This window comes from Crotalus tigris, unplaced genomic scaffold, assembly GCF_016545835.1.
Source record: "Crotalus tigris isolate CLP2741 ecotype Arizona unplaced genomic scaffold, ASM1654583v1 scf7180000024396.1518868, whole genome shotgun sequence".
NCBI lineage: Eukaryota > Metazoa > Chordata > Lepidosauria > Squamata > Viperidae > Crotalus > Crotalus tigris.
This window is the reverse complement of record NW_024100564.1, coordinates 956,714-983,140: the sequence shown is the minus strand read 5'-3', so window position 1 is coordinate 983,140 and position 26,427 is coordinate 956,714. Positions and strand designations below refer to the sequence as shown.

The window sequence follows — 26,427 nt, the reverse complement described above, 5'->3', positions numbered from 1 at the left end:
TTGTTCCAGATGCCTATGACATTCTCTGATTTATAGCAAGCTGCAAACGGATATGGGTCCTAGCTCCATTCATAGAATTAGTGGTTGCTGTGGTGATAGCAGTCTCCCTTGGGAAAATAGTCTGAAGTCCTTGGCACTTGCCCATTTGGCTAGGCCAGAAAGCAGACCAGGTCTTAATTGGCACTGTAGTTAAGTGGGCCAAAGCAGCACACACCCAGTGCTGCCCACAACGGAAGAGATGGAGAAAGAAGATTGCTGACTTAGCAGCCTGCAGATTGTTCTGATCATGGCACAGCCACAAAAAGCTGCAAAGAAACCACTTCCTTTTGAGCTTACAGCATTGTCTTAGGATTCAGAGGACAGAAAACATCACATAACACACTCAAAAAAGGAAATAAAATTTGCCCTTGGCAAATATCAGAAAGTAAAAAAAAAATATTTTGATTAATATCTAGATGTTTACTATCTGGAAATATAGAGAAGTTGGTTAAAATAGAAAATGGGATGGAGGATCCTGAAAAAAGCAATGACAAACCATTTCTAGAATTGCATAAAAATATATGGCTTAGCCTCAGGAAAAGTTCAGTTTGACCTTCAAAATTTCATGTCCCCTTTGCTGCTACCAGCTCAGATTTGATTAAAGACTACAAATCATCTTTGATATTAAAGCATCTCTTTTCTTGTCTAATAGCCAATAGGAGAGCTATTCCTACTATTCAAGCATGTAAGGTTGTTGGAAGGACAAATGTTACATGTTGGTCTTGGAAATAGGTAAGAAAGTGAGTTTCAGTTTATTTATTTATGAGACTTATATACCGCTTTAAGTGCAAGCACTCTCTAAGCGGTGTACACCAGTAAGCAATGTATATATATATATATATATATATATATATATATATATATATATATATATATATATATATATATATTTACATTGCCCCCAACAATCTGGGTCCTCATTTTACCTACCTCGGAAGGATGGAAGGCTGAGTCAACCTTGAGCCGGTGAGATTTGAACTGCTGACCTGCTGAACGCAGTCAGCTAAAATGGCCTGCAGTACTGCACTCTAACTGCTGCGCCACCTCGGCTCAGTTGGTGTGACTATATTTTTACTGCAATTATTGCAATACAAAATTATCTTATTATATAATATTGGTACTTATTTACACTGGAGCTTCCCCCCCAAAAAAGTCTGGTTTCTGAAGCTTAACCATTTATCTGTTATTTAAACCAGGAAGATATACTTGTAAAATCTGAAAACTTTAATACTCATTGAAAGGAAAACACTACTTCTCAAGTAATCAGGTGGACAAATGTAAGAATTAAGTTCGTTATAAAGTGTGTTAAACAGATAGTTCAGAACATGAAAATAAAGTTAATAACAAAAATTCATTAGGAAAAATCTAATTTTTAAACAAAAGGTGAGATTGCTTGTTTATTGGAGTTACATTCTACCTATCTTTCAGGAGCTCAAAATGGCATATATAGCTTTCTCTCCCCCTCCTTTTCCCTGCAGTGCACCCTTTGAGAGTGACTAACCCAAAGTCTCACTAGCTACTTGGATTTTCTAATTAGGCTAACGGTAGATATATTCTTAGAATAAATATTGTTACCCTGAAATACTCTATTAATAATAATTCATATGGCCTTCTTGCTTGACTGCTTTGGGGTAACATTCCTTGAAAGTGAGAAATCATCCTAAGAAAGGCCATCTCCCTACAGAATGGGAGAACTCACCATAGCCAACTCACTGTAGCCAACTCACCGCGTGACAATTTGCCACAGGCTACTCACCACGGGACAGCTTGCCATGGGACAATTTAACAATTCAATTTAATTATTTAAAATAAATAAAAATGTTTTAATTTTTGTCATTCACATTTCATTCTGTCCCTCCTTTTGCATCCTTTCTTTAATGATTCTATTCTACTATAATATCTATTTGATATTAGTGTAACTCTTGTCCCGCAGCAAGTTGTCCCAGGACAAGTTGTCTATGGCAAGTTGGCCGTGGCGAATTGTCACAGACCTGTCTCCATATGCAACATAGTGATCTCCCTTAGTCCTGGAAGTGAGAGGTGACAGAAAGTGGGTCTGATTCCTGATGCAGCCTTCCTTTTTCTGTATCCTGGTTATCATACTGACTGAGAATAACCCAGGGCTCATCTGTGTAAGATTTCAGATTGGCTTTGAATAAATGAGAAGTTTGCTTCTTGGTGAGTGATGAGAAATATAAAGACTCAATCTGATAAACTTTCTTTGGCCATGTCTACATAAGAGAAAGGAACTAAAATGTAGATTGGAAGCATTTCTTTAAATGACAATTCAACATTCCAGATGGTGGTAAAACAGAACTAAAGTCTATGTCTATTCTCAATCAGTCAGATCATGGTTGTTTCAAATATGTTTTTTTCCAAAAGGCAACTGGACTTTCTTTGTTTTCTCTTTGAAAATGTTTCACTTCTCATCCAAAAAACTCTTATTCAGGTGACTCTGAGGATACAGATAAACCCACAAGTGGCCTCAATCTCAGAGAACTAATGACCAATCCTCAGAGTGCTACTGACCAGATGACTGCAAAGAATATAACCCCTTCCATTCCCCGCCAGTCAGTTAGAACTGAAGAAGCTTCTTGGAGGAGAAGTGAAACATTTTCAAAGAGAAAAAACCTCAAGAAAGTCCAGTTGACTTTTGGAAAAAGCCCCCTTGGGACAACAGAACTGGAGGTTTTTCTGAATGTCACATGCAGATTGTACAATAAATACATAAAATAAAATCAAGATTAATTTAGTAAAAATATCTAAAGTCAAGTAATAACTCCAGAGCAATGCTGCAAGTGCTAAAGCCTTACTAAGGAAATGAAGAGCAGCGTGCAGAAATCCACTGCCTTGTTGAAATTTCATAAATTTTAAAAAAATGGGCAAATTGAGAATTTCTTTGAATGTATTTGTTCCTCTTTCTCCAGTTTGGGTTGAAATTCTGGAAACATTTTTTTCCTTTAAATTTTTCCAGTTAACCTGTCTGATCAAACCTTGGTCTATGTTCATAGCTACTGTTTATATGGAGCTTCTGCAAAGTAAAATTTGAATATTGTGCTAATTTGTCTTTCTTATGCTAGTGAAAATGATTAGGTTCCATTATGTGAAGATTGTATCTCCTACCCTCCAGTTTTAGCAAGAAATTTAATTCAAAATATTTTTGTATTGTTGAAAACAAAATATTGCATGAAAAATACTGAAAAAAACTTCCTTGTGGTTTTGCTCTATCTCCATGAACTATCTACCAGCAATATAGGCCATGCAATTAGTGAATGACATTTTCAGCAGAATACCAAAGCAAAGACTTGCTGTGCAAGAGTCCCTATTAGTGCTGGGTCACACTTTTCTAGGAGAATGAAATCTAATTTGCTAAGCCTTCCTCAATACAGACTTGACCTAGATAATTGGCTCCATGGTTTGATCTCACTTGGTCTCCTTCCAATTAACTAAAAGAGAAAGCAATTGCACCGTGTTAATGAAAATAAATAGATCACAGCTGTCCCACAAATCAAGGAGTGGAGGTGAAGATATGAAATGATGGATATGCCAAGTTTAGTCCAAGATGCTGGAAACTCAGTACAGCACACTGCCATATTATGGTGTGATCAGACTCACAGATTGTCGAGCATAGGAATACTTGAGAAATATGACTCATTTTTTGCTCACCTGACGTTGAGCCACAATTGCAATAATTCCCAACCAGATGACAGGAAATTACAGGATTGCAGTTCAACACATCCACCAAGTCTTGAACAGCTGCTATTGAGTTTGCCAAGATTGCACTTTCTCATTTGGAGCTTAGTAAAGCAGCTATAGGGAAAAATTAAAAGATTGGATTGTGTGAACAGAAGAAGATTCTTTGCAGCTTCATTCTGCTTCCAAATCACTAAGCTCCAGAGAATGTGAACATGAGGAACCATCTCATTCCCATCTCCTCATCTCTGATTTTTTTTCTTAAAAATCCTAGATAAGATGTAAATTGATTTTTGTCCCATATTTCCTTGCTTTCCAAACTAACCCCTTAACCAGAAGCAGCTTTTAAGAATGGAATGTATTCTCTTTCCAGGGGACATTTGCATTCATTTTACTATACATAAATCAATAATTTTTATGAACCTGTGATTGTGGACACAGAAGTGACAAACAGCCTGGAAGGATAGCAAATGTTTCAGGAATAAGCTACTCATGTACTATGTGTCTAGGTTGTGGGGTTTTTTTTTACTAAGTTTATTAGAATTGAGTGGCTCAAGGGCTAGTCCCAGTCCATTATCTTAAACTTCTTAGATTCATTATTGAAATTATTATGATAAATGAAAGCTTTTTAAAATTACATTTCAGTTTCATCAATAATTTTAGTTCCTTTTTTCCTTTGTTTATCTAATGCAAAGCAGATTCTAAGAAACACCCATTACTCCATCAGCCATTACAGGAATAAAAAAGGTTCAAATTTATGAAAGATAAAGTTGGGAAATATCAACAGGTATTTCATACAGCAAATTGTTTAAATGTGTTTTTTTAAAAACACCTTTAATTGTTGGGATGATGTCTTAAAAATACCCCACAGGAGCTGTTCTTTCAGCACTACCACCTACTACAATGTAGGTGACTGAAAATGAAAAAGCTCACTCTTTGCACTTTCTGATAACTGAATTTCTATTAGAATTTAGAATTTAGCCTACGCCTGCCTACTTCCCTCTGTTTCTTTTTCCAGATGAGAAGAAAATAGAGTGCTGATTATTGTTATTTGTAATTCTTTGGAAATGATGAGGTACTGACTGCAGGCAGAATATGTATCCACCGTTCCTTGTTTGTTTGCTGCCTTTTCTATCATTTTTTTTAACAGCTGTGTGTTACCTTTAAAATATTCAAAATATCTCCACATTTGCATCCTACACATTCTCAATTTGGATCTCATTTCACACTTTTTTTCTGTGGAAAAATCATAGTAAGTCTTAGCTATTTGTGCTCCAAAGAGATCGAAATATTTGGATTAAAAAAAAACACATTTGTCTGGTCCATACAGAACCCCTATTTGTTATCTGCTTATTTAAAATAATGGCACTTTAATATATGAGATTACTTTCAATGTTTGTAAACTCCAGCATAGAGCATTCAGTGATACACAGAAGGGGAGGCAATGGGGTTAACATAACCAACAAATAAATTAATCATCACCTCTTTTCACAACACTTTATAAAAATAGTTGCACTATAAAAAGTACTTATGCATGTCTCTTGCTGGCTCTTTTTCAGTAGATTGATGGGGGAAGGTACGTAACAAGCTTAGGCTTGCTGTTGCTTTGGACAGAATGTTACCCAATGCCATTTGTTGTTAGCATCAACATTGCTCTAGAGATTTGCTCTTCCTTCATGTTGTGATACTGCTCTTTCAAGATTAAGACCTCTGGATAGGGAGTGGGGTAAAAAATAAGCATCAAGGCTGGCATGTCGAGCTTGAAACCCCTTCACAGCCAACCATCATAATAGCAATTTATAGATTTTTCTCAAAAATTATTCTATTTCATCTAAGGGCACAATTGCTCCATTGCCATACAAAGCATGGAAATAAATGGAGATAAAGAGAAAAATGAATATTAAACAGCAAGAAGAGATGTCAAAAATTGGGTGCAGAGAAAGTCCATTTCAGGGAAAGAGTGGTAAGTGGCGCCATTTGGCATCTTTTTTGGAGAAAGGGAAAAATGAGGGAATTCTTAGACTCTTAGAAGACATTCTTCTATGTGTTTATATCCATCTTAAGTCCTACTATGCTGTTTTATTGTGGCTGGGGTCTTATTAAGTGAGATGAACAAGGGAATGCACTGGCAATGCACGCCAAGAATATAGATATCCAACCGGTACACCCTATGATTGGAGGTCATCCCAACTGCCCAGTTAAAACACATGGGACCCTCTTTTGGGCATCGGTGATACAGGAAGATGCTGGAGGTGGATGATTACTTTTATGGCCACAGCAAAGGCATTATTTCATATTATGTGGGAGAAAGTTAACATTAAAAAAATCCTGTATTTTATCAAGAAAACCCACATGAATAGACAAGAAAAAGCATTTGAATATATAATGCCAGATAATGGACCTATCACATGAAATGATATCCAATATTTTACTGAGGAAGAACTCAGTATAAAGTTTGGAGTATAAAATGGTGTTCATTACAGAGCTAGATTAAACAAACAAATCAGTTGAAGTCTGTTATTTTGATAAGGTAAGGTAAAGTAAAGTAAGGTAAGGTAAGATAAGTTAACCTTTATTGTCATTTTTTATTGTGAGCAAACTGGGCCACGTTAAAAATGAAATTCTGTTGCCTGCTCTTAAAAGAAAGTATGTATCTATTCATATACATACATATATACATACATACACATACACACACACACATACACACACACACACACACACACACACACACACAGTGGTGGGATTCAGCTGGTTCGCACCACTTCGGCAGAACCAGTAACTAATTTTTTGTTGCCTAGGCCCTGAATGGACTTTTGAAAGCAGAGAGAGAACCGGTTGTTCACATATTTGAATCCCACCATTGCACACACACACACACACACACACACACACACACACACACACAAAAACACATATAAATATTAATCACTGTCCATTTTGAATACATCGTTAACAAGGTTGATGCTATATGGAACAAAACTATGACTGAATCTGGATGTTCTGCTTCAGATACCACGAATTTCAAAATATCAAGAATTTTGGTACTATAATCAATGTTTCATAGAGTATTAGCTAATATATTGTTATTTCTGTGGGAATTGGGATGCTGACTTGGTAAGCCCCAATCAAACAAAACCTTCTGAAGTAACTTTTCTCCAAGTCTGAAAATGGCACCAGTCCTTTGGAACACAATCCCTCAGGACTAGTAGACAAGGATGTGGCTTTGTTATCAGGCTTGCTTGGGAATCTGGATGCATGGCAAAGCTGGTTCAGTGTTTTTGTTAATTTGTTGTACCAGTATTAGAGAATATATGTAGCTCAGGATTGAACTGTGGAGTCCTTGGTGTTCATTGAACTTGGTTGTTTTTCTACAGACATTTCATTATCCAACTTGATAACATTTTCAGTGCTAGTCTGAGTCATGGATTTGAGATGGGTTACCATATAAATTTAAATAATAAATAAATACTTTACCCTGAACTATCAAGACATAACAATTTCTCTTGGTTTTGGAGAAGATACAAATGTTGACATTTGAGAAAACTAGCTTCTGTAATATGTATCTACTCCAGAACTGTTCTTCCAAGGTGGTGCCAACTTCCCATGGAAATGAGCTACTGAGAATAGTGTCCTTGAAGTATCATGGGGAAAAAACATTAAAATAAAATCCAGAGCAAACTTCCTCTAAGGAATTAACGCTCTTTCCTGCCCTTCCAGATGGAGCCAGCTGAGAGCGAAGATAGCAGCTGGAGGAATAGTCTGAAATAGTGATAAGGGAAAATTAAGATCAATGTAGAAAATAGTTCTCTTTCTTTTATTCTCTTCAGTATAGTTTGGTTGTTAGGGAGCCATTGATAAATTCCTTATATTCTGAGAAGTTTAATAGGGTGGAGAGGGTTTGATTACCAGAAATGTTTAAATCTTAGTGACATAAATAAGCACAGTTTTGGTGAGTCTGCCTTCCAGTTCCAGAGTAACAGTTTGGCAGGCAATACAGGATCTTGTGTATGAAAGAAGGATGTTTTAGTCAGCAAACATCTGGTGAGAAATACAACTTGAATTTTGCATTTCTGCACGTACAGAATTGCAACATATGAGGAGTGATAGTTATATAGGTTAAGTGTGAGGTGAATCTACTGTTCCTCCAGTCATTTATCAGTTATCAGAAATACAGAAAGTTTGACTAAAATGAGTGGCAGGACAGATATTCCAGAGGGCAGCCATGTTAATCAACACAACACAACAAAATACAACAAAACAAAAACAAGTCCCTAGTGGAAGCTTAAATTCTCTGTTGTTTTTAATTGCGAAGTCATGTCCGACCCATTGCGACCCCATGGACAATGTTCCTCCAGGTCTTCCTGTCCTCTACCATCTTCTGGAGTCCATTTAAGTTCACACCTACTGCTTCAGTGACTCCAGCCAGCCATCTCATTCTATGTCATCCCCTTCTTCTATTGCCCTCAATCTTTCCCAGCATTAGGCCCTTTAAATTCTCTAACTCAAGTAAAATAAAATATCTAGCTGCACTGAAAGTATGATGCTTCTGCTAATAATTATTTACTGAATATGGTGTTGGATTTCTGGACAGTTGATATTTTTTCCTGTTCTTAATGTAAAATCTAATCCATTCTCCATTTGAAAAATTCTAGTTAGTGGATTCAGAGAGATTATTCTGCTGCTCACCTGCTTTACTCTCTGAAATTCTAATATTCACTCTGAATTATTTACTAATGTTGACCTCTTGCTTCTTGTCCTGATTACAGTTTTAATGGAGAACAAGATTACCCTGTCCTCTGCTGCTATATCTTTTCTCACATTTCTCTTTTGCAGATTAGGTGTAACAACTCTTTTAATTGTTCCATATTGGACGTAGGTTTCCCGATAACGTACCACTCTGATAGTTCTTTTTTGAATCTGCTCTTTGTCCCTTGTAAAAGTACTGTATGATTTTCAAAACTGGGCACAATGCTCTAGCTGTAAGTTGGTTGGAATAAAATGGCATAGGAGTGTTAATTATAAAATAATAAATAAAATATACATACTGATATACCTGCTGCCATTGGAATACAGTGCTTCATGCTCTACTAAAGCATCTTTTTAAATCATATACTATAAATTCCATTATTTTGTTAATGCAGCCTAAGATTGCATATATCTTTGCTGAAGCTCTATATTGCTTGTTCATATTCAAGTGATAAGACTACTAAGGATCCTAGAATTTTGGGGCATATACTGCTATTATCCAAACTTCCATAATTTTGCCCCTGTTTTCCCACATACTGTATGCTAGACCTAATATTTCTCATTGTGTATATCAGCCTTTTGATCTGATCAAGATAATTGAATTAGGAGTTTTGTCCTTTGAGGTGTAAATCAATCCTACTAACTTGATAGCATCTTCAAATTTGATAAGCATCTTTTTTGTTCTATCCAGAGTTGTAAAAATTGTCAAAATATTATATTATTGGAAATAGTGGAGAAGTCAGTGCACTTCTATCTATTGGGTAACAGCTAGTAATTGAAATCTTAGTACATTTTGACTGCTGTGTTTCATATCAATTGTAAAATGTATAAACACTGTCAGTGTTAACATTATGAAGTAGCTCTAGAGTGTAAACTCCTTGATGCAAGAATCTGTTTCTTTATATATAATGTAAAGCACCAACATATAATAATAACATTGTATAAAACAAGTCTTGAATAATCATGTGGGATTCATAAAATATAAGCATGTGTCCAACAGAATCTTGAACAGAATCCTAATTCTGTAAGGTCAGGAAGATGGAGATTCAGTTGCATTTTGGGAAGCTCTGAGTGATTTGGAGCCACTCATTCTCTCTCAGCCCAACCCCCCTCACATGGTTTTTATCAAGGAGAAAATGGGAGAAGGAAGCATTGTGTATTTTGCCTTGAGATCAAATTGGAAAAAAGTGGTCTATAAAACAAATAGTTGTAATGTATTTGTTTTCCATAACATTCAGAACATCTCCTTATTAGTGATGCCACTCAGAAACACAGTTTATCTCCTCCCTCCCATTAGTGTTCCCAAAACATGTTATAAATAATCTTATTTCCTTCCTTTAGTTTGAAAGTAGTTCCTTCCCGTATGTAGAATGTAAAACTCTCACATTCTGAGTATGTTTGCCAAATTCTTTTGTACCTTAAGACTAAAATCTTTCTTTCTGGCACTTCTATTATTTGGGGACAACATATTTTCCTTCCCTGTTGCAAATTTGACAACAGTACATTTGCAGTTATTTTTCTTTTAAAGAATGATAAGACTTTTATGGTCCTTTGCTAATTCAAAAACAGCTGGGAAACAAATCAAATTATGTGCAGATTCGAGCCTGTTAATCACTGCTGGCCAGGCATTTAAGCCGAACAACAGCAACAGAGAAACTCTAGTTCTCTCTTTTTTTTAATGAAAGAAAAAAGAAGCTGCCAAAACTTACAACTATTATATACTGATAGAGTGTGTATTAATATTGTATTATATAATTAAATTTTAAATAGTGGAACAAGTTTACACAACAAAAAGAAAAACATGGGAAATTAAAGATAAGCTAGTGTATATTGTCCAAATTTATAAATGGTTCTCTAATCAGGACTTCCAATGGTAAATTGCTGGTTAAAATACTTTAGAATATAGAAAGAGATAAAAAGAATCAGACCATTACATAATTAATGGAGAATAGGCATCCTTCAAACTTTGTAGCAGAATCTTTTGCGGGCTATTATAAACGTATGCAATATCCATTTCCTTTGTCCAATTCTTACTTTTTAAAATGCATGTACTCATGTACAATATCTTCTGCTTGAATGAGAACTGCCATAGTGCATGACTACAACATATGAATCAGTCCTGCATATTGATTATAACCATTACTGAACCTATCAATTTTGTAACTGATTGAAAAGAGGAAGATGTGCATAAATGGTATGGAAACACCAGGAGATAGTAGAATAGGAGAAGACCACAAGTATCAAGATCTGAAAATTGAAACTGAGAGATGAGGGCATAAATTTACCATAGGGGTCCCGGTGGTTATCAGCACAGTGGGTGCCATATCAAAATATCTTGTACAGCACCTATAAAATCTGCACATTGACAAATTTTCTATCTGTCATTGCACAGGCCACACTGTGTGGATCCATGCATATATTATACCAATATATTACAACATTTAGGTTCTTGGGGAGAACTTGATGCAAATGAAGGCCCACACTAGCTAAAGAATTGGCAGCTATGATTTCACGTTGTTGTGAACAGATAATAATTCCTTAATAATTCATAGGTCCTTGGTTAGGACTTGAATTATTAAGTCTCCACATGTGTTAGACTATGAATCTAATTGTAAATTATCTACACGTAGTAATGGTCTTACTATTTTCAAGAACTGATTCCCTTATATTAATTTAGTATGATCATAAAGAAACCAGATTTAGTATGCTGTTACCCAAATGGAATATTACTTCTTTACATAATTCAGTTCAGCTTATAAACCACTGGAGCAGTTTACCAATAGTTGCAGAGAGAAGTGTTAGTTTCTTTTACCTTCTATCTATCATGCTAAATGACATAGTAATTACGTTTGAGCTGTTTTTCAGCAAACCAGATTGGAGTAAATCTATTACATTAATTTGAGGGACTGTATAAAAGTCAGGAAAAGCTTGATATTTTTATAAAATTGAAGAATAGTTGAACTGACAGTTTGAAGGAAATCAATACACCATACTTGATTTGATTTAAATGACCTTTGTTTATTGAAATTATTCAAATTCAAATATTTATTAGTAATTTATCTTTTACCGAAAAGCTTTTTTCAAAGACTATTCTCACCTTAATATTGTTTAAATTTAGCACACTCTAAAAACTATTTTTATTGTCTTTATGTATGATGGTGAGCTTGATTTCAGTATTATGTAGACAGAAAATAGCAATTTCAGTGTTATGCAGCTAGCAATCTTTTGTCTTAATGGTAAGTAATATGGAAATGTAAAATTAAAACTAAATTTAAAAAGGATGGAAAGATTTTCACTTGCAGACATACACATCCTTGTGCTGAACAGGTTTGACTTTGACGCGCCAGACTTAATATGCTCTGATTTATGTTTTCTCAGATTGATTTTCCTCTGTACAAGTTTTGCTGATGATGAATGGAACAGCCAATGTGAATGCAGCTGGACGCAGCCATTATGCCTCCTCTATACCTATTCCCAGAGCTGCATCTCACAGCAAGATACATACTTTGGCAGCATCTCCTAAACTGCCCCCTAAACAGAACTGTGTGGGAGCATTTTCCTCACCAAGAATATCATCTCCCAGGACAGGGAAGGCACAGGCAAGCTCAACCTGTGGAGCTCCTAAAGGATCGAAACAGAAGCTTGCGGTTAAGGCTGCAGCTGCTGCAAACCCTAGACCAGAGAAAACAGACATACCTGGGAGCCATGGTGAGACAGAGGAGATGGATTCTAGCCTTGGTTCAGGTTTGGTGTCTGGCTACACTAACCCCTGGAGCTTACCAAAGGCCAATTCCAGAACCACCAAGATTGTGAAGAAAGCTGTTATTCAGACAAACGAGAAAGTAAAGAACATCTCTAAACAAGGTGAAAGTAATAGCAGTCTTGTTGCTGTGAAAGTCCTTGGAAAACCCAGCACAATTGCTGAACCTGCAAAGACCGCTCATCTTCCAGGGAAGAGCCCTTCATATCTCAATCTGTATAATGAGACATTAATGTCCAAGCCTTCAGATGGATCTGCCACAAAGAGGCCTCAGAGCTGTCCAGCAAAAGGTCCATCAGCCTCAGAATCCAACTGGAAGGAAAATGGAACATCTAAGCAAGAAGATAATCCTCAAACAATCTCACTGGATACAAGCAGCCTTAATAAGGGACCTGTGTTACATACAGCACCCATCAGTTTTTCTTCTCTGCCACAGCACAACCATCCCATTATGGCCACCGTTGCCCCTTTTCATTATCGGTAAGTGTCACTGGGTATGTATTCCTAGATACTTCTTTCTTAGGATGTATCTTCTTATTTATTTATTGGATTTTTATCCTGCCTTTATGGTTTTCTATGTAAAGGTGAATAGAAAAAAATATCTAGTTCTGCTTTCCATTATCCAAATATTATTAAATAAGATGCATCATAGGAAATATATCATCCTTTTAGCCCTAGTTTTCTTGAAAAAGTTTAGCATTTGACTGATACAAAAAAAAAATATATGAGCCAAGGTGGAGAAGAACAACTCCATTTTTAGACTCTAGCACTAAAAACAAGCTATCACTTAGAGCCAAATTCATTAACACAGTGAGACTTGTTAAGAATTTGATTTGAATAGATCTATACAGACAAGTGCTTGTAGTAAAATTATTTATTGTATTGCTTCTCCAGGTTCTCAGATAGCATTACTGCCTGACCGCAGTAGATAGCTTGCTATGGCATCCTAATGGCATATTAGATTATATGCTCATGGAGATATATATGCATCATAACAATTTCAGAATTGCTCTGACATATGCCAAGAGCAGTCATATGCCAGTGCTAGTTCATTCAATTAAAATATGTACTGCACTCATTATATGTGATATGTGAGTTTGGATCATGTGACTTGGCACCTTAGATCAAAAAAATTGGTTCCTCCTAGAAGAACCTGGTCTTTTCTTTATAAAGGTGCCGGGCAAGAGACAGAACTATGGTTTAATAATTATAGCCCTTTTGTGCATTGTGTTAAGATAGTTGGAGATATATATGCAAATTGGTCTGAATTGAATTAAGAGGTGTCTATTTTGATTTGAAATAAATCATTACTTCAGTTTGAAAATTTGATTTCATGACTCAGTGAATCACCTTCAGACTGTTTGCAAATTAAATATTTGCACAGCCCTGATATATTATGGATACGAAGAGAAATTGATTGGTTGTGCTTTTTCTGCCTACCAGGTGGCAGGGTGAGAAAGAGAAGAGCAGCCTTCCTCAGAAGGAAGAGACATGTGATGTGCAGCAGCCCAGCCCTCCTGAAGGGCCTGAGCTCACCCTGAGAGGCATGAGTAAGTAGAAAGATGGGATCTCTCTTTAGTGGGGCCATTGGCTCAGAATCCATGGTAAACGCACGTGAAAGAAAGTGGATCTTCTTTGGAGCACTGCGGGTAGGAAGTAACTACCCCTCTTAAAGTAATAACCACATGCATGGTTCTTCTTGGGCACTGGTATTTGTGAACGGATTAATTTCTAATGGTCATTTTCCATTGTCCAATATTGTTCTTCCTTCAGCTTTGAATTTGGGCTTTGGGTGCAAAGGAAGAGACCTCACACCTGCCAACTATTGATTATACAGTATATTCTGAAGTCCAGTATGATGATGTCTATTATAACCATTAAGGTAGCTGAATGATTAGCCTTGACCAGGTTAGAAGATTGACACTGAAACTTCCTGAACTGAGCTTAAAATGCTCAACTAAAACAGAATAGGTTATTTATTTCATTACAGAATACAGCATACTCGTGCTGCTGCTTCTTGCTGGGAAATCCTTGTGAGGTCCAACAGCCAGAAGGTGTAGATCATTTAGCTGTGATAAAGTCACATTGCCCGGGGTGCACCACAAGGAGGCTAGTCTACATTGCACCCCACCAGAATAGGTTCCATAGATTGAAAGAAGAAAGTTCAGTGTTTTCAGAAATAGAATTCACAATTTGGGACTCTCTGCACAGTAGTGCTTGAATGTGTATACAGGTAGTTCTTCCCTAGTGATCACAATTGGGACCAACAACTCCATCACCAACCACAGCAGTCACTAAGCAGAAATCACATGACTGCAAGAAGTTTATAACCGCACTCCCATTTGGTCATTAAGTCACTGCAGTCATTAAGTGAAACCTCACATGACTGTGACTTATGATTTTACTTCTACCTTCTCTAATTAACTCTGCTTGCTGCAAGCAAGTTGCAAAGCACACAAAAGGCAATCACATCACCAGTGGTCATAAATGCAAGGATTGGTCATAAATCATTCTTTTGCATCATTGTAACTTTGAATGGCCACTAAACAACAGAGTTGATAAGCAAGAACTACCTATACATGTTTTGCCCATTGCAATTTTTCAGTTTCAGGTAAGACTAATATTCAAACAAACATTTATATCATGATGTATCAACTGTTACAGATACTACTGTATTGTAATTTCTCTTTGAAAATCTTTATACAAAAATGTAAAAGGTTTATGATTATCACCTCTTGTTTAAAGTTGTTGTTTGCTATTTGTTTTTATAATAATAAAAATAGGTCATGCATCTTGGAAGCAGTTAAATAAAGTGCAGTTGGGAATGAGATTTCAGAAGATTAGATGAGAGAAAATTTGTATTTTTGGGGGGTGGGTGAGAAACAACTGTTAAACCCAGTGTGGGGTTACTTCTGCATAGCTGGAAATGTGATAACATGTTTGACAAATACCCTTTTTATGACTGTGCTTGGCACACTTACAGAAAAGTATTATATCCGGTGTTTTAAGATCAGATTCTGAAAATATGATCAAAATTGTAAGAAAGCATTTTAATAATCAAATGAAGGCTTAACCACACATGAATGCTGCAATGTATATTCTCTTCTTCCAATGTTTTATTTTTAAAGCTGAAAGCAGCTATGAGTTTGCATTCTTGTAGAGAACTGAGGAGAAGAAAGATTCTTTAACTCTTTTACCTCATGGCTCAAAATATTCCTTTCCCATCTCACAACCTCTTATTCCTATTTTATTGGTAAATTGAGAAATTTATTTCAAAGAGACAATGTTCTGATCACATTGCAAATTAGTTTCCATTTTTTTTAAATTATGTGGAATGAATCCTTAGGCTATTCAGCAGAAAAAAGTGTGATTCATTTAATATATGGAACTGAAATATGTTTGCCTTCTCATAGTAAATGTAGTTATAATCGTGAAATAATCCTTTAAGAACTGATTCTAAATATCCACTGAGGAGGATATTTCTTAGTGGAGGAATCATTCTTGAATATTATATCCAAGATTATTCAAGTAATTTAATATTATAGGTAGTCCTTAACTTAAAACAATTCATTTAGTGACTGTTTGAAATTATAATGGCACTGAAAAAAATGATTTGTGACCATGTTTCACATTTATGACTGTTGCAGCACCCCCATGGTCACAGGATCAAAATTCAGATGCTTGACAACTGAGTCATATTTATGATGGTTGCAATGTTCTGGGGATCATGTGATCATCTTTTGTGACCTTTTGACAAACAAAGTCAATTGGGAAGCTAAATTCATTTAACAACTATGTTACTAACTTAAGAGCTGCAATAATTCACTTAACAATGGTGGTAAGAAAGGTCATAAAATGGGGTAAAGTTCACTTAACAACTGTCTTGCTTAGAAACATAAATTTTGGTCTCAGTTGTGGTTGTAAGTCAAGGACTACCTGTATTAGATTCACACATTGACTGCCTTTTAAAAAGTCAAGTATGTTGGAGAAAGCCATTACCTATGGTAGGAGAATATAACGTGTATTCAGGAATGGATTTTTTGAGTTCCAGTATTGTTAGCTAAACTTTTGAAGTAGAATAATTAACCTGGTTGTGTGGAGTGTTTAATGGTCTCTCAGTTTAGTTGTTTTCTTGCAGATGTGCACTGAGTTACCTAGTTGTGTAATGAAATGTTTACCAGAAAACAACCAGAGAGCACCAAGGACTCCATAATTCAATCTTAAGCTACAAATATTATCTTCTATTATATTCTATTCCTGATGGTGAACAACATTTACATTTATGGGTATGAAATACCTTATGTATACATAGGACATTTAAATCACTAATAATAATGTAAAGTGCTATATCACATCAGAAAAAAATGCATAGGGTAGTCATTGATGCCTGGCATCTTTTTCTGTCAATTCTACATTCCACACAGCTGTATTTTTCAACAAATACATCTAGCTATATGCTGATACAATTTAAACTGTTAAAAACCTGATCTGTGGGTAGAAATGTTATGGTCTATGGAAGCTGTTTTAAATTAAAGATGCCCTGAATCACATTGAGTGCTATAAATAATCTTAATTAATCAGTGACATTAATACTGTGCATTAAAATGGAATAAGATAGCAAAATTCTTCAAAATTCCCTTTTATGTTAACAAATAATGCTTTGAATTTCAGGGTCTATTAGTAGGATATAGGAAAAAATGTTTAACTTTTATATATAACACTTGAATTTAAATGAATAAGGCTAATCAATATTTTGTTTTTTAACTCAAATTACGGATTTGGGGAGCCATTCAGAGCCAGTTTGAGGTAGTGCTTAAGGCATTGGGCTAGTAACCAGGAGATTATGTTGTAGTCCTGCCTTAGGCACAAAGCAGAAACTTGTGCTCATCGCTCTCTTGATAAATTGAAATGTAGGATCTTGTATAAATGCCTTTATATGTTTACAGTATATGATATCTATATTTATCAATGTGTTTCCCTATTTGGTTTATTTCTCTTGGTGTTTCTATATCATGACATTAAAGTGCAGATACGCACATAGAGGAATGAAAATTTTAAATGTACTATTGTAAATAAAAATACCCAATCCATTATAATGGTTGAGGAGCCATAGTGGTGCAGCGATTAGAATGCAGTATTGCAGGCTAATTCATCTCATTGCCAGGAGTGTGATCCTCACCGGCTCAAGGTTGACTCAGCTTTCCATCCTTCCATTGCCAGACCTATGCAATGGGAGTGCTTTCTGAGGACCTGTTTGGGGGAGTATTGAATAATCACCTGTAGAACTCTTGCCGTACATGCTTGTGTGTGTGGGGGGGGGGGAATGGGGCAGCACAGTCAGGATCGAATTCCTGGCAGTGAGCAGTGAGCAGTGAGTTAGCCTGCAATACTGCATTCTCACCTCTGCACCACCAAGGCTTCTGCACCATGAAAGGAAGTTACTCGTGTATTCATGTAATCACTAAACTGCATCCAATCCACTTTGTGATTTTTCTTGTAGTCTTCAGAGCTTCTTGTATCAGCATTAAAGAAATTACTGTGCTACAGTACTTAGTTTCTTGTCATCCTGAAGCAGGAAATACATGAAAAATCTACCTTAAAATGTCTTAGGGTGGGAGCACCCGATGGTATTCAAATCCCCATTGAGAAGTTGAAAAATATTCCAAAAGAAGGGAATGGCAGGTCACTTCCATAATGCTGTAAACTTCATGAATGCATCCAGAAAAAGTGTCAAGTTCACCTTTAAGGAAAGCGTATGTTTTATACCTTAAAACAGCATCACAAAATTGGAAGTGAATATTCTGGTTTAGGATTTCCAATTGGGAAGTCCTCAAAACCAACCTAATTTATATTAAGGCAAAGGGCTTGAATACATCTGATGAAAAAGAACCAATCTTTTCTTTGGGTAATCAGTTCCACTGCCAGAGGGTTCTAATTATTAAGTTTAACATAATTTGAAAATGAATAAACCTTCAACACCCCAAACCTTATGACAAAAATTGAAATCATATTATTGTTTATGTTTATGGTTTCACTAATTGATTCCTGCCTCCTCCTCTCCCCCCCCCCAACCCCAAATCTGCAGCCACTGGATCTAAATCAAAGATGCTGAGAACTGAAATTCAGCAAAATTCTGAAGAATAGGACTTTAGGACTGTAAGATCTCACCAAATTACTTTGTTTGGAATAAACAGGGAACAGTTTTCTATTAAATTTTGGATTGCTTTGTAGAAAACGTCATTGGGAGGGAAGGTCATTCAGGTCACCCTAAATCCATAATAAGCTAAACTTGGCAAGAAATTTTTGTCCTAATTGCAAATCAGCCTCTCTCAACCAAACTGAAAATAGCTAAAATAAAGTGGTACAAATATAGGTAGCTTAATTAAACTTAAGTAAAATAAACTTTTCACATCTACTTACTTTTAATTGGCATATCTTCATAGGTTTAATTGTTGTGGTGTAATCTAAAGTGTGAAATCAGGTCAATCTATTGAGCAAATATTTAAAATGGGTTAATTTAGCAACACTTAATGTGTTATGTGAAGAGGGCCAATTAACCTCTATAGTTCAACAACACACTAAGATCCAATAGAATTTATTCATTTTGGTTAAGTGTATTATATGAGCCCAGCCTTTAAAATTTATAAGCTATAATGTACTGGAGAAATAAACAATGTGTAGCTCTCCAATTATTGCTGAATTATGATGAAGCATTCTCTACTATTGAACATGTTTTCTAAAGTTCTAAAGAGTTTTTAAAGTCCTCAACTTTTCTAAAGTTCTCTCTTCTATAGGAGTTGTATTTCAGTAATATCTGGAGTAATTCATTTTTTCTATGTCTAGTTGACGGCTTAGTGTGTTGTGTGAATACAACCAATGCTGAAATCTGCTTGGTATTTTCTCAAGTTTTCCTCACTTGTGAAAGAAACTTCTGCTTTTCTGAATTTCTTTCATTTTTTTCGCTCTAGTTTTTAAATTGAAGGTGACAGATAGTGCTACAACTGGTGCTGGTATTTTCTGTTACACCTCTTTTCCTCTCCCTGATGGCTGTACAGATTTCTTAATCTGAAAATTCTCACTAAGAGGACTTCTGTTACGATATCTGCCTTAGAGTTAAACTGAAATGAGAAAGTCCTTGGGGGTTATAGATTGCTGGAGAGATGACTGTTCAATGAAAAACAGGACATGACTTTCAGTGAGATAATTGTATAATGAAAGATGACTGCTTGGTCATTCTTTACTAATTACATACAAGAACACCACATTCCATCTATGAGGGTTTCATCAAAGTTCTCTTCTACTGTGATAACATTTTAATACCATTAAATCAATTAAGAACTGCTAAAAATGTAGAAGAAACTTTCTGCACAAAAATGATTTTTCTGTTGGTAATTAACAGTATTTCAAAGATTCTTCCTTTCTTGTGATAGCTGCACTGATGTAAATGGGGGAGGACAAAATGGAAAAGGAAACAATATTCTCTACCAGACTGGATACATCAAAAGGTTAAGAAAGAAACAGGATCAGCACATGCAACTGCCTTTATTTCAATGGACTTAGTGATTTATTGGAATAGTATTCATTACTAGATAAGTCCTTTATGGTTTGACAGCAGTGGTGTGCAAGTTTTATGTCCTGGGGCACATTTTTAATTTTTTAACCATGCTTTTGACCTCTACAAGTCTCCTGAGGTTATTGCCAGTGAAGCTGTCACTGTTCTGAAAAAGTCCCGGCTGTTCTTTTGCAGAGAATATTTTTTGGGTTGAAGAGTTAAAGCACAAAATAGATGTATTAAATCTTAACACACAAATTTTGCAAGTGAGCAAATCATGCAACTGATAACTGATAATTTTAGTGCCATGGTTTGGGAATGCACTAGATGCCTCCAAAATAAGATGTGGAAGGGCCATTATTCATAGGTAGTGAGAGTCTGTGATAGTACAGAGAGGAAATTTCCAGGACCAAACAGTCTTTCTCAGTAAAGAAGGATGGTGTGTGTTCAGATGCACATAGGCAGATGGATTGTCAGACGTTTATCTAATGTTACTTGTAACCTGACTGCTTTGACAGATGGGAGGTCCATAGTCAATTCTGAGATGATGGTTCATATCATGAGGGTGAGGGCAGAGGAAGGGAGAACACAATCATTGTCGAGAAGGAGGGGGTGTGACTGCAATATGCCTAATAACATGAGATGGGTAGAGGTGAACAAAGGGGCAGGCAATGGCTTCCATAAGTGATGACTTTTGTGCACTGTACAAGAAAGCATTGCTCAAAATCTCCTGACCTTTTGGGAAGGTGGTTTAGTTACGTCTCATCCTTTCTTGTCTATTGTTTTCTTCTGCTTTTTTATGTGGGCTTCCAGGTGGAAAAGAAAAAGGCAAGTGAGGCAATCTTCACAATTTTGTGGTCTTTCTTGATTTCATGGTGTATGGATTGATTTCTAGATGCCTCTAATGTTTTATAGAAAAATCAGGTATAAATGGAAGAGAAACAGATAATTCTGATGTTAAACCTACTCACTTGGGAATAAATACCATTTTCTCTTTCTTCTTGATAGCAGAGAATCACACATTGTAACAGAAGAATAAATGCAATATAATGAGAATTTATGAATGTGTATATGGCTCAGCAACTCTTCCTTGAAAATAAAATGTGCTTTAAGAATAATCAGAAAGAAAGACTGCTGTGTGAGCAAAATCAGTTCCAGCAGTCCTTGACAGGCTGATACTGGCTGTTGCCATGACACCTACCACTTGCACAGGAGGGTCACTGGACTTCAACTTCAAATACAGCCTTACATTAATTGCTGGGGATTGTTGCTAAGTATTTCTTATTGCTAAGTACATTTCATTGCTGTCTTAACCATCCTCAATCCTAGCCAATTTATGCTGCTACCTGTACTCATCCTCATGGATGAGTATTGCTAGCTGTTATCACTATCATTGATGATTACACACCCTACTGGCTGCTTCTATATGACTGAGATAAACAGTCTTTTAGACTATGCTAAACTGAGGGTGCATAGTGTGTGGTTCAATATTTTGTTGTTTTTGTGCCTTCAGGTCAGTGTTGAATTCTGCTGACTGCCTGGACAAGTCCCTGCAGGATTTTTTTTTTTTTTTTGCAGAAGTGGTTTTTCGTTGCTTCCTTCCTAGGCTGAGAAAGAGTTCAAAGTCACTCTGTTGGGTTCATGCCTAAAGTGGGACCAGGGTCTCTTGGTTTCTAGCCTGAACCTTAGCCACTACACCACACTGGACTTCTGAAATTCAATATTCAGCTTTTATCTTAGTCTCAGAAAACCAGGTTTACCAAGCATGTTGTGGAAGGTCACCTATTGGTTCATCTTAGGGATGTACCTGGGATTTAGTATGCATATCTATTGCACTGAGGATTATTCGTTCTTTCCTCATTGCTGTCAGACTTAAGTATCCTCATATAACACCATTAGAATGTTTTGAAAAAACTTTTAGTTAGCACCATGTGGATTTTTTTCAAAAACATTCTTTGAATATGCTGTTTGAGCAACTTTAATTTGATCATTCTGGTAAAAAAGAAAGAAGTTTACTTTCTTCAAAGCATCTCAGGGATTGTTCTATTGTGTGCCTGAATGTGGTATAACTTGTGCTCCATCTCCCTCAGAAGTCAAGCAGCCAATGCACAATTGAGAAGATGTGTAGAAATACGATACATGATACATGAATCACAAAGACAAAAATTGAGTAAAAATAGGTTGTGAAAACATGGAAAGTAATGAAGTTGCTTACTGGACCAAGAGGCTGTAGATAATTGTAAAGAAGAATTGATGAATTTTCCTTTTTATTGTTTCACATAAACTAAGCCATAGAATATAGATTTATTCTAGATAGTTTTGTAAGCTGTGTGAGAACTCCTGATTAAGTTCCATGTAAAATGCAGAAATGATTTGATTTATGACTCTATTTTGCAGATACTAAGCATTGTGAAGAGTTACAGGTTGTCCTTGGCTTACACCCATTCATAACTAAGTTATATGATGGTGCTTAGGACTGGTGCTTGCACTTATGATGGTTGCAGCATTCTCGTGGTCACATGATCAAAATTTGGGTGCTTAGCAACCAACATGTATTAACAAGAGTTGAAAAAAGCAGAAAGAGGAATCTTCCATAAAACTTGCCATTGTGCCTCTGCCACTAGCTTCCATAAACTGGAGGGGAATAGCTTTTGAGGGAGGAACCTATGCATAGACTATCCATGTGATTTAGAATGCTGCACATTGTGTCTAACCAGGCTATCACTTAAAAGCAGTGATGGGACTATGCAAAGAGGATGTTTTTGGTGCACATAACCCAAGTCTTTCTATTGGCATGATTATAATTGTGGTAGAAAGTTTTGCAGAATAGGGCTTATACCTATTCAAAAATGGGATGTTCGCTTGTTTTACTCTCAAGATTTTGCTGTTACTTATTATTAATTTCTTTTGGAAACTGCTGATTGTCTTTCCATCTACTTTCTGAATTTCTGCCAGGCTTTAGCAACAAAGCACTCTATTATTGACTGTAGTTGGAGTTGCTTAGATAAATTTGACTTGGAAGGGAGTGAATTATGAGGTTTCCCAGGGCAGAGATAGTAATAATTTTGGACAAGAGTCATCTGATAAGAGGATTGAAAATCAATTCAAATTTAATAGAGAATGAGTTATCCCAGTAACGCAGATCCCCTTTTGCCACAGGCAAAATAGGCCATTCCTAACACATTGAGAAAATTGATCTATTCAAACATCAACTGTATCATTTTCTTGCATTTGTCCTTCAAGGAATAAGTCCCCTGTGCTCTTAAAAATGAGAGACTGCTCTGAAAGGAAAAAAAATCTGAATCTCCCATTGCAAAACAATGTGATCAGTGTGAGAGTACTGTGTTGAGTTCATCTTTTCCACTTTCATGTGGACATATGATCCCTATGAGCCTAGGCCCAGCTGGGAACAGCTGTCCTGGACTGTAACCTTCCTGGGAGAATAGAAATCTGGGGTTCAGTGCCACGTCTCTATTGCAGCCTATCCACAAGTTCCTGCTGTTTAATTTACTCTGGCTGGAAATTATAGCAATTGGTTAAACAATAGGCTCTGCTTGGCCCTGTGGATGAAATATTATCTAGCATGACCAAGCTTGAAGGATGGATGGAATACTGATTTGGTATGGGAACTAGTTCCCAGTCTTCATTGCTTCAGCTGCTGGAGGGAGAAGTATGAGATACTGTATGTGCCTCTCCCTTCATTTGTGACGGTGGAAAGAACTTGGCAAGGATTGGGGCAGCTGATTCCTTGTCCAGTGGTGGTAATGTAGTTCCCTTGCCAAGCATTTAAAATTGACTGTATTTTTTTTGCAAATGATATGGAATTCTGCATGGCTTGTTCTTTTCCATCTAGACTCTATAAACCAAACATACATAATATCTGTGTTCAGCACGGGTATACTTTTAGAATCAGCTTTTAGATTCTCAAAAGTGTTTAGACATTGCTAACTTCTTCACATTACAAGGTTACAAGAAGGGGGAAAAGCTCAGAAATGGGCAAGAAAACAAGATTAACACAACTCCAGCCCTTTCCCTATAGCTGAATTACTTTGGGCATCAAAGACCTTGGCACCTTAAAGCGGTGTTTCTCATCCCTGGCAAGTTTAAAATAAGTGGATTTCAACTCCCAGAATTCTTAGAGGCTTAAGGCTGCATCAAATATAGTGTACTGGTTGTATCAAGTCTTACCTTCAATTGGTCTTCAGTTTTGTGTATATATATTGAATTCCTCAGGTGAAATCAACTTGGGAGAACATGAAGCATGGAAAAAAACCAGCAACTGCTGCAGTTGTTTTGCTCTTTTTTAAAATCAGCATCACAGCATAACCATGTATCTGTGTGTACCCCGAACATATCTACATATAATAATTCTGGATGTTGCTCTGAATAGATTCTAGATATTACTATGGAGTCCTTATTTTATTTAAATGTATAAATTACATGAAAAAGAATCTCCTAAATAAGTCCATGTTATATAGTAACTATTTTCCCTTATTTTTTTTGTGAAAATAATTTATTCCTCTCTTGTACAAAAATAAAATCATAACTGGGAGTCAATTCTGTGGGTTGCTTATACCTATGAAGATATTTGTGAAAGATGTCTTAAACTTTTTTGTGTAGTTACATCTTATAATTATGCAGAACTATGCAAGTATTTTAGGTTTCTTTTCAGTTGGAGGATGTTATAGGAGTTTTGTAGTAAGATAGGATTGAGCAACTGTTTTGAATCTAAGCAACAGTTGATACAGTGTAGTTTGCCAAGCATTACACTTGGGGTGAAGGTGTGTGTGTGTGTGTGCGTGTGTGTGTGTGTGTGTAGGGAAAGAGATGGCATCAACCAAGCGCATAGGATTGCTGGGGGATGCAGTAAAGGAAAGTCTATGTATACTGCATTTTGCTCCTTAGAATAAAAGCAGGAAATAATGGTAAGAAAATAAAGTGACTGAGGTCAGAGCCCAGCTAAAGGGTGGGGTGTCTTCCTCAAAGTATTTTTAGAATATAAAGATCTATTTATTTATCAATCATGTTTATATAGCCTTCAATCTCACAAAGGTGGACAATGAACAAGAATCAATAAGAATAGGTTATCCATTGCCCATCCTTGTGATAAAGGAAAGGGGTGTGGCCATTGTTTCACCTACAAGGCCAGGCATGTTTGCTGGTTTAATCTACTAAGCAGTCCTTCTGCTGGTTGCAGCAATCTTACAATTGTGTGGCACAGCTGTGCTTGGATGAGATGCTTAATCAGGTGAGTTAAAAAAAATCAATGGCTACATACAGCATGTAAAACCTGAACAATTAGATGGAAACTTACCAAGGAGAGAATCAACCTAGAACTAAGAAGAAATTTCCTGACAGAACAATTAACCAGTGGAACAACCTGCCTCCAGAAGTGTGGGTGTTCCAACACTGGAGGTTTTTAAGAAGAGATTGGACAACCATTTGTGTGAAATGATATAGGGTTTCCTGCTTGAGCACGGGGTTAGACTAGAAGACACCCAAGGTCCCTTCCAACTCTGAAATTAAGGTTGTTGTTATTGTTTTAGTGGCAAAGTCTTTTGTGTGAACTTAGTACAAGCGGGAATTTACATTTCATTGCATTGTACAAATGGGTTTACTCAGTAACCAAGTTAGGCATATTGCACAAATACAGTCATTGATTTTAAAGGGGCCTTGAGGCCATCCTGTTTAAACCATTCACCCAGTCCCATTGCTACAGCATTTGACTGGAGTTCAGAATGAGATTTTTTAGTACTGACACCATAACTATTTTCCCTCTGGAAACATACATGCTCATTTTATAGGAATATTTCCCATGAAATGTTGCCCAAATGAAATAGGGGGAACTGATTTCTTGAGAGAAGGCCAGATCCTTTCCTCAAGTTGTGTCTCACCAGGAAATTGGGACTGGAAGTAAGTCCCAGTCCAAATGGCAAGCATATAGCAGTATAGTTTGTTCCCTCTAATAGTTTAACTTTCAATTATCTTTACTCAAACTGCACAACTCTGCTTTCTTTTGACTCTACCCCTCTGAAATCCATTTTAAAGTGTGTTGTTTTAAAAATGTGAATGAAACTGAAATTTACAATATAATAAAAGTGAACATAATAGCTGAGCTCAGTGGCAGATGCACCATGAGACAAAGATAATTGAGAAATAAAGCCCTGCTCTTCCTAGAAGCTGATGCTTGGTGTTTCCCATTTACACAGATATTTTACTCCATCCTCACCAGGCTAATGGCTGGATCCACATTTATACTCTAAAGCAATTTTTTAAACAAACAAAAGAAATTCACAAGTATTTCATCCATCTTAGATGTGTTTGTAGGCTACGTGTCATTTATCTCAACCATTGATAGAGGGATGAGTGTTAAGTGGGAAAGGAGAAAATTGAGTTACCTTATTTTTTATAAGAATAATTAAGTAACAGAAAGAAATTCCCTTGTGTAATCTTGTTTTGTAAATCTATCCAACTTCTGTTTTTCTTATTCTTTCTGTTTCAAATTGATGGCTGTTGGGATGGCTGTTGCCAAGGTAGCAAAGGAGCTGTCTCTGAAGAAAAGATAGAAGGATGTGCAAAGAATATAAAACCAGTGAGCATGTATGACAGTGAATAAAAAGATGATTATGTGCAA

At 36.3% G+C, this 26,427-nt stretch overlaps 1 protein-coding gene across 6 annotated transcripts in view; it reads left to right on the top strand.

Annotated features, from left to right (window-relative positions):
• NAV1 (neuron navigator 1) overlaps positions 1 to 26,427 on the top strand; it is a 249,828-nt gene that overhangs the window by 31,656 nt on the left and 191,745 nt on the right. For all 6 annotated transcript variants that reach the window (XM_039329353.1, XM_039329352.1, XM_039329354.1 and 3 more), the window contains 2 exons: positions 11,860 to 12,721; positions 13,685 to 13,791. In XM_039329353.1, coding sequence (XP_039185287.1) covers positions 11,889 to 12,721; positions 13,685 to 13,791 — 940 coding nt within the window. In that variant the 5' untranslated portion in view covers positions 11,860 to 11,888. The remainder of the gene's footprint in view (positions 1 to 11,859; positions 12,722 to 13,684; positions 13,792 to 26,427) is intronic.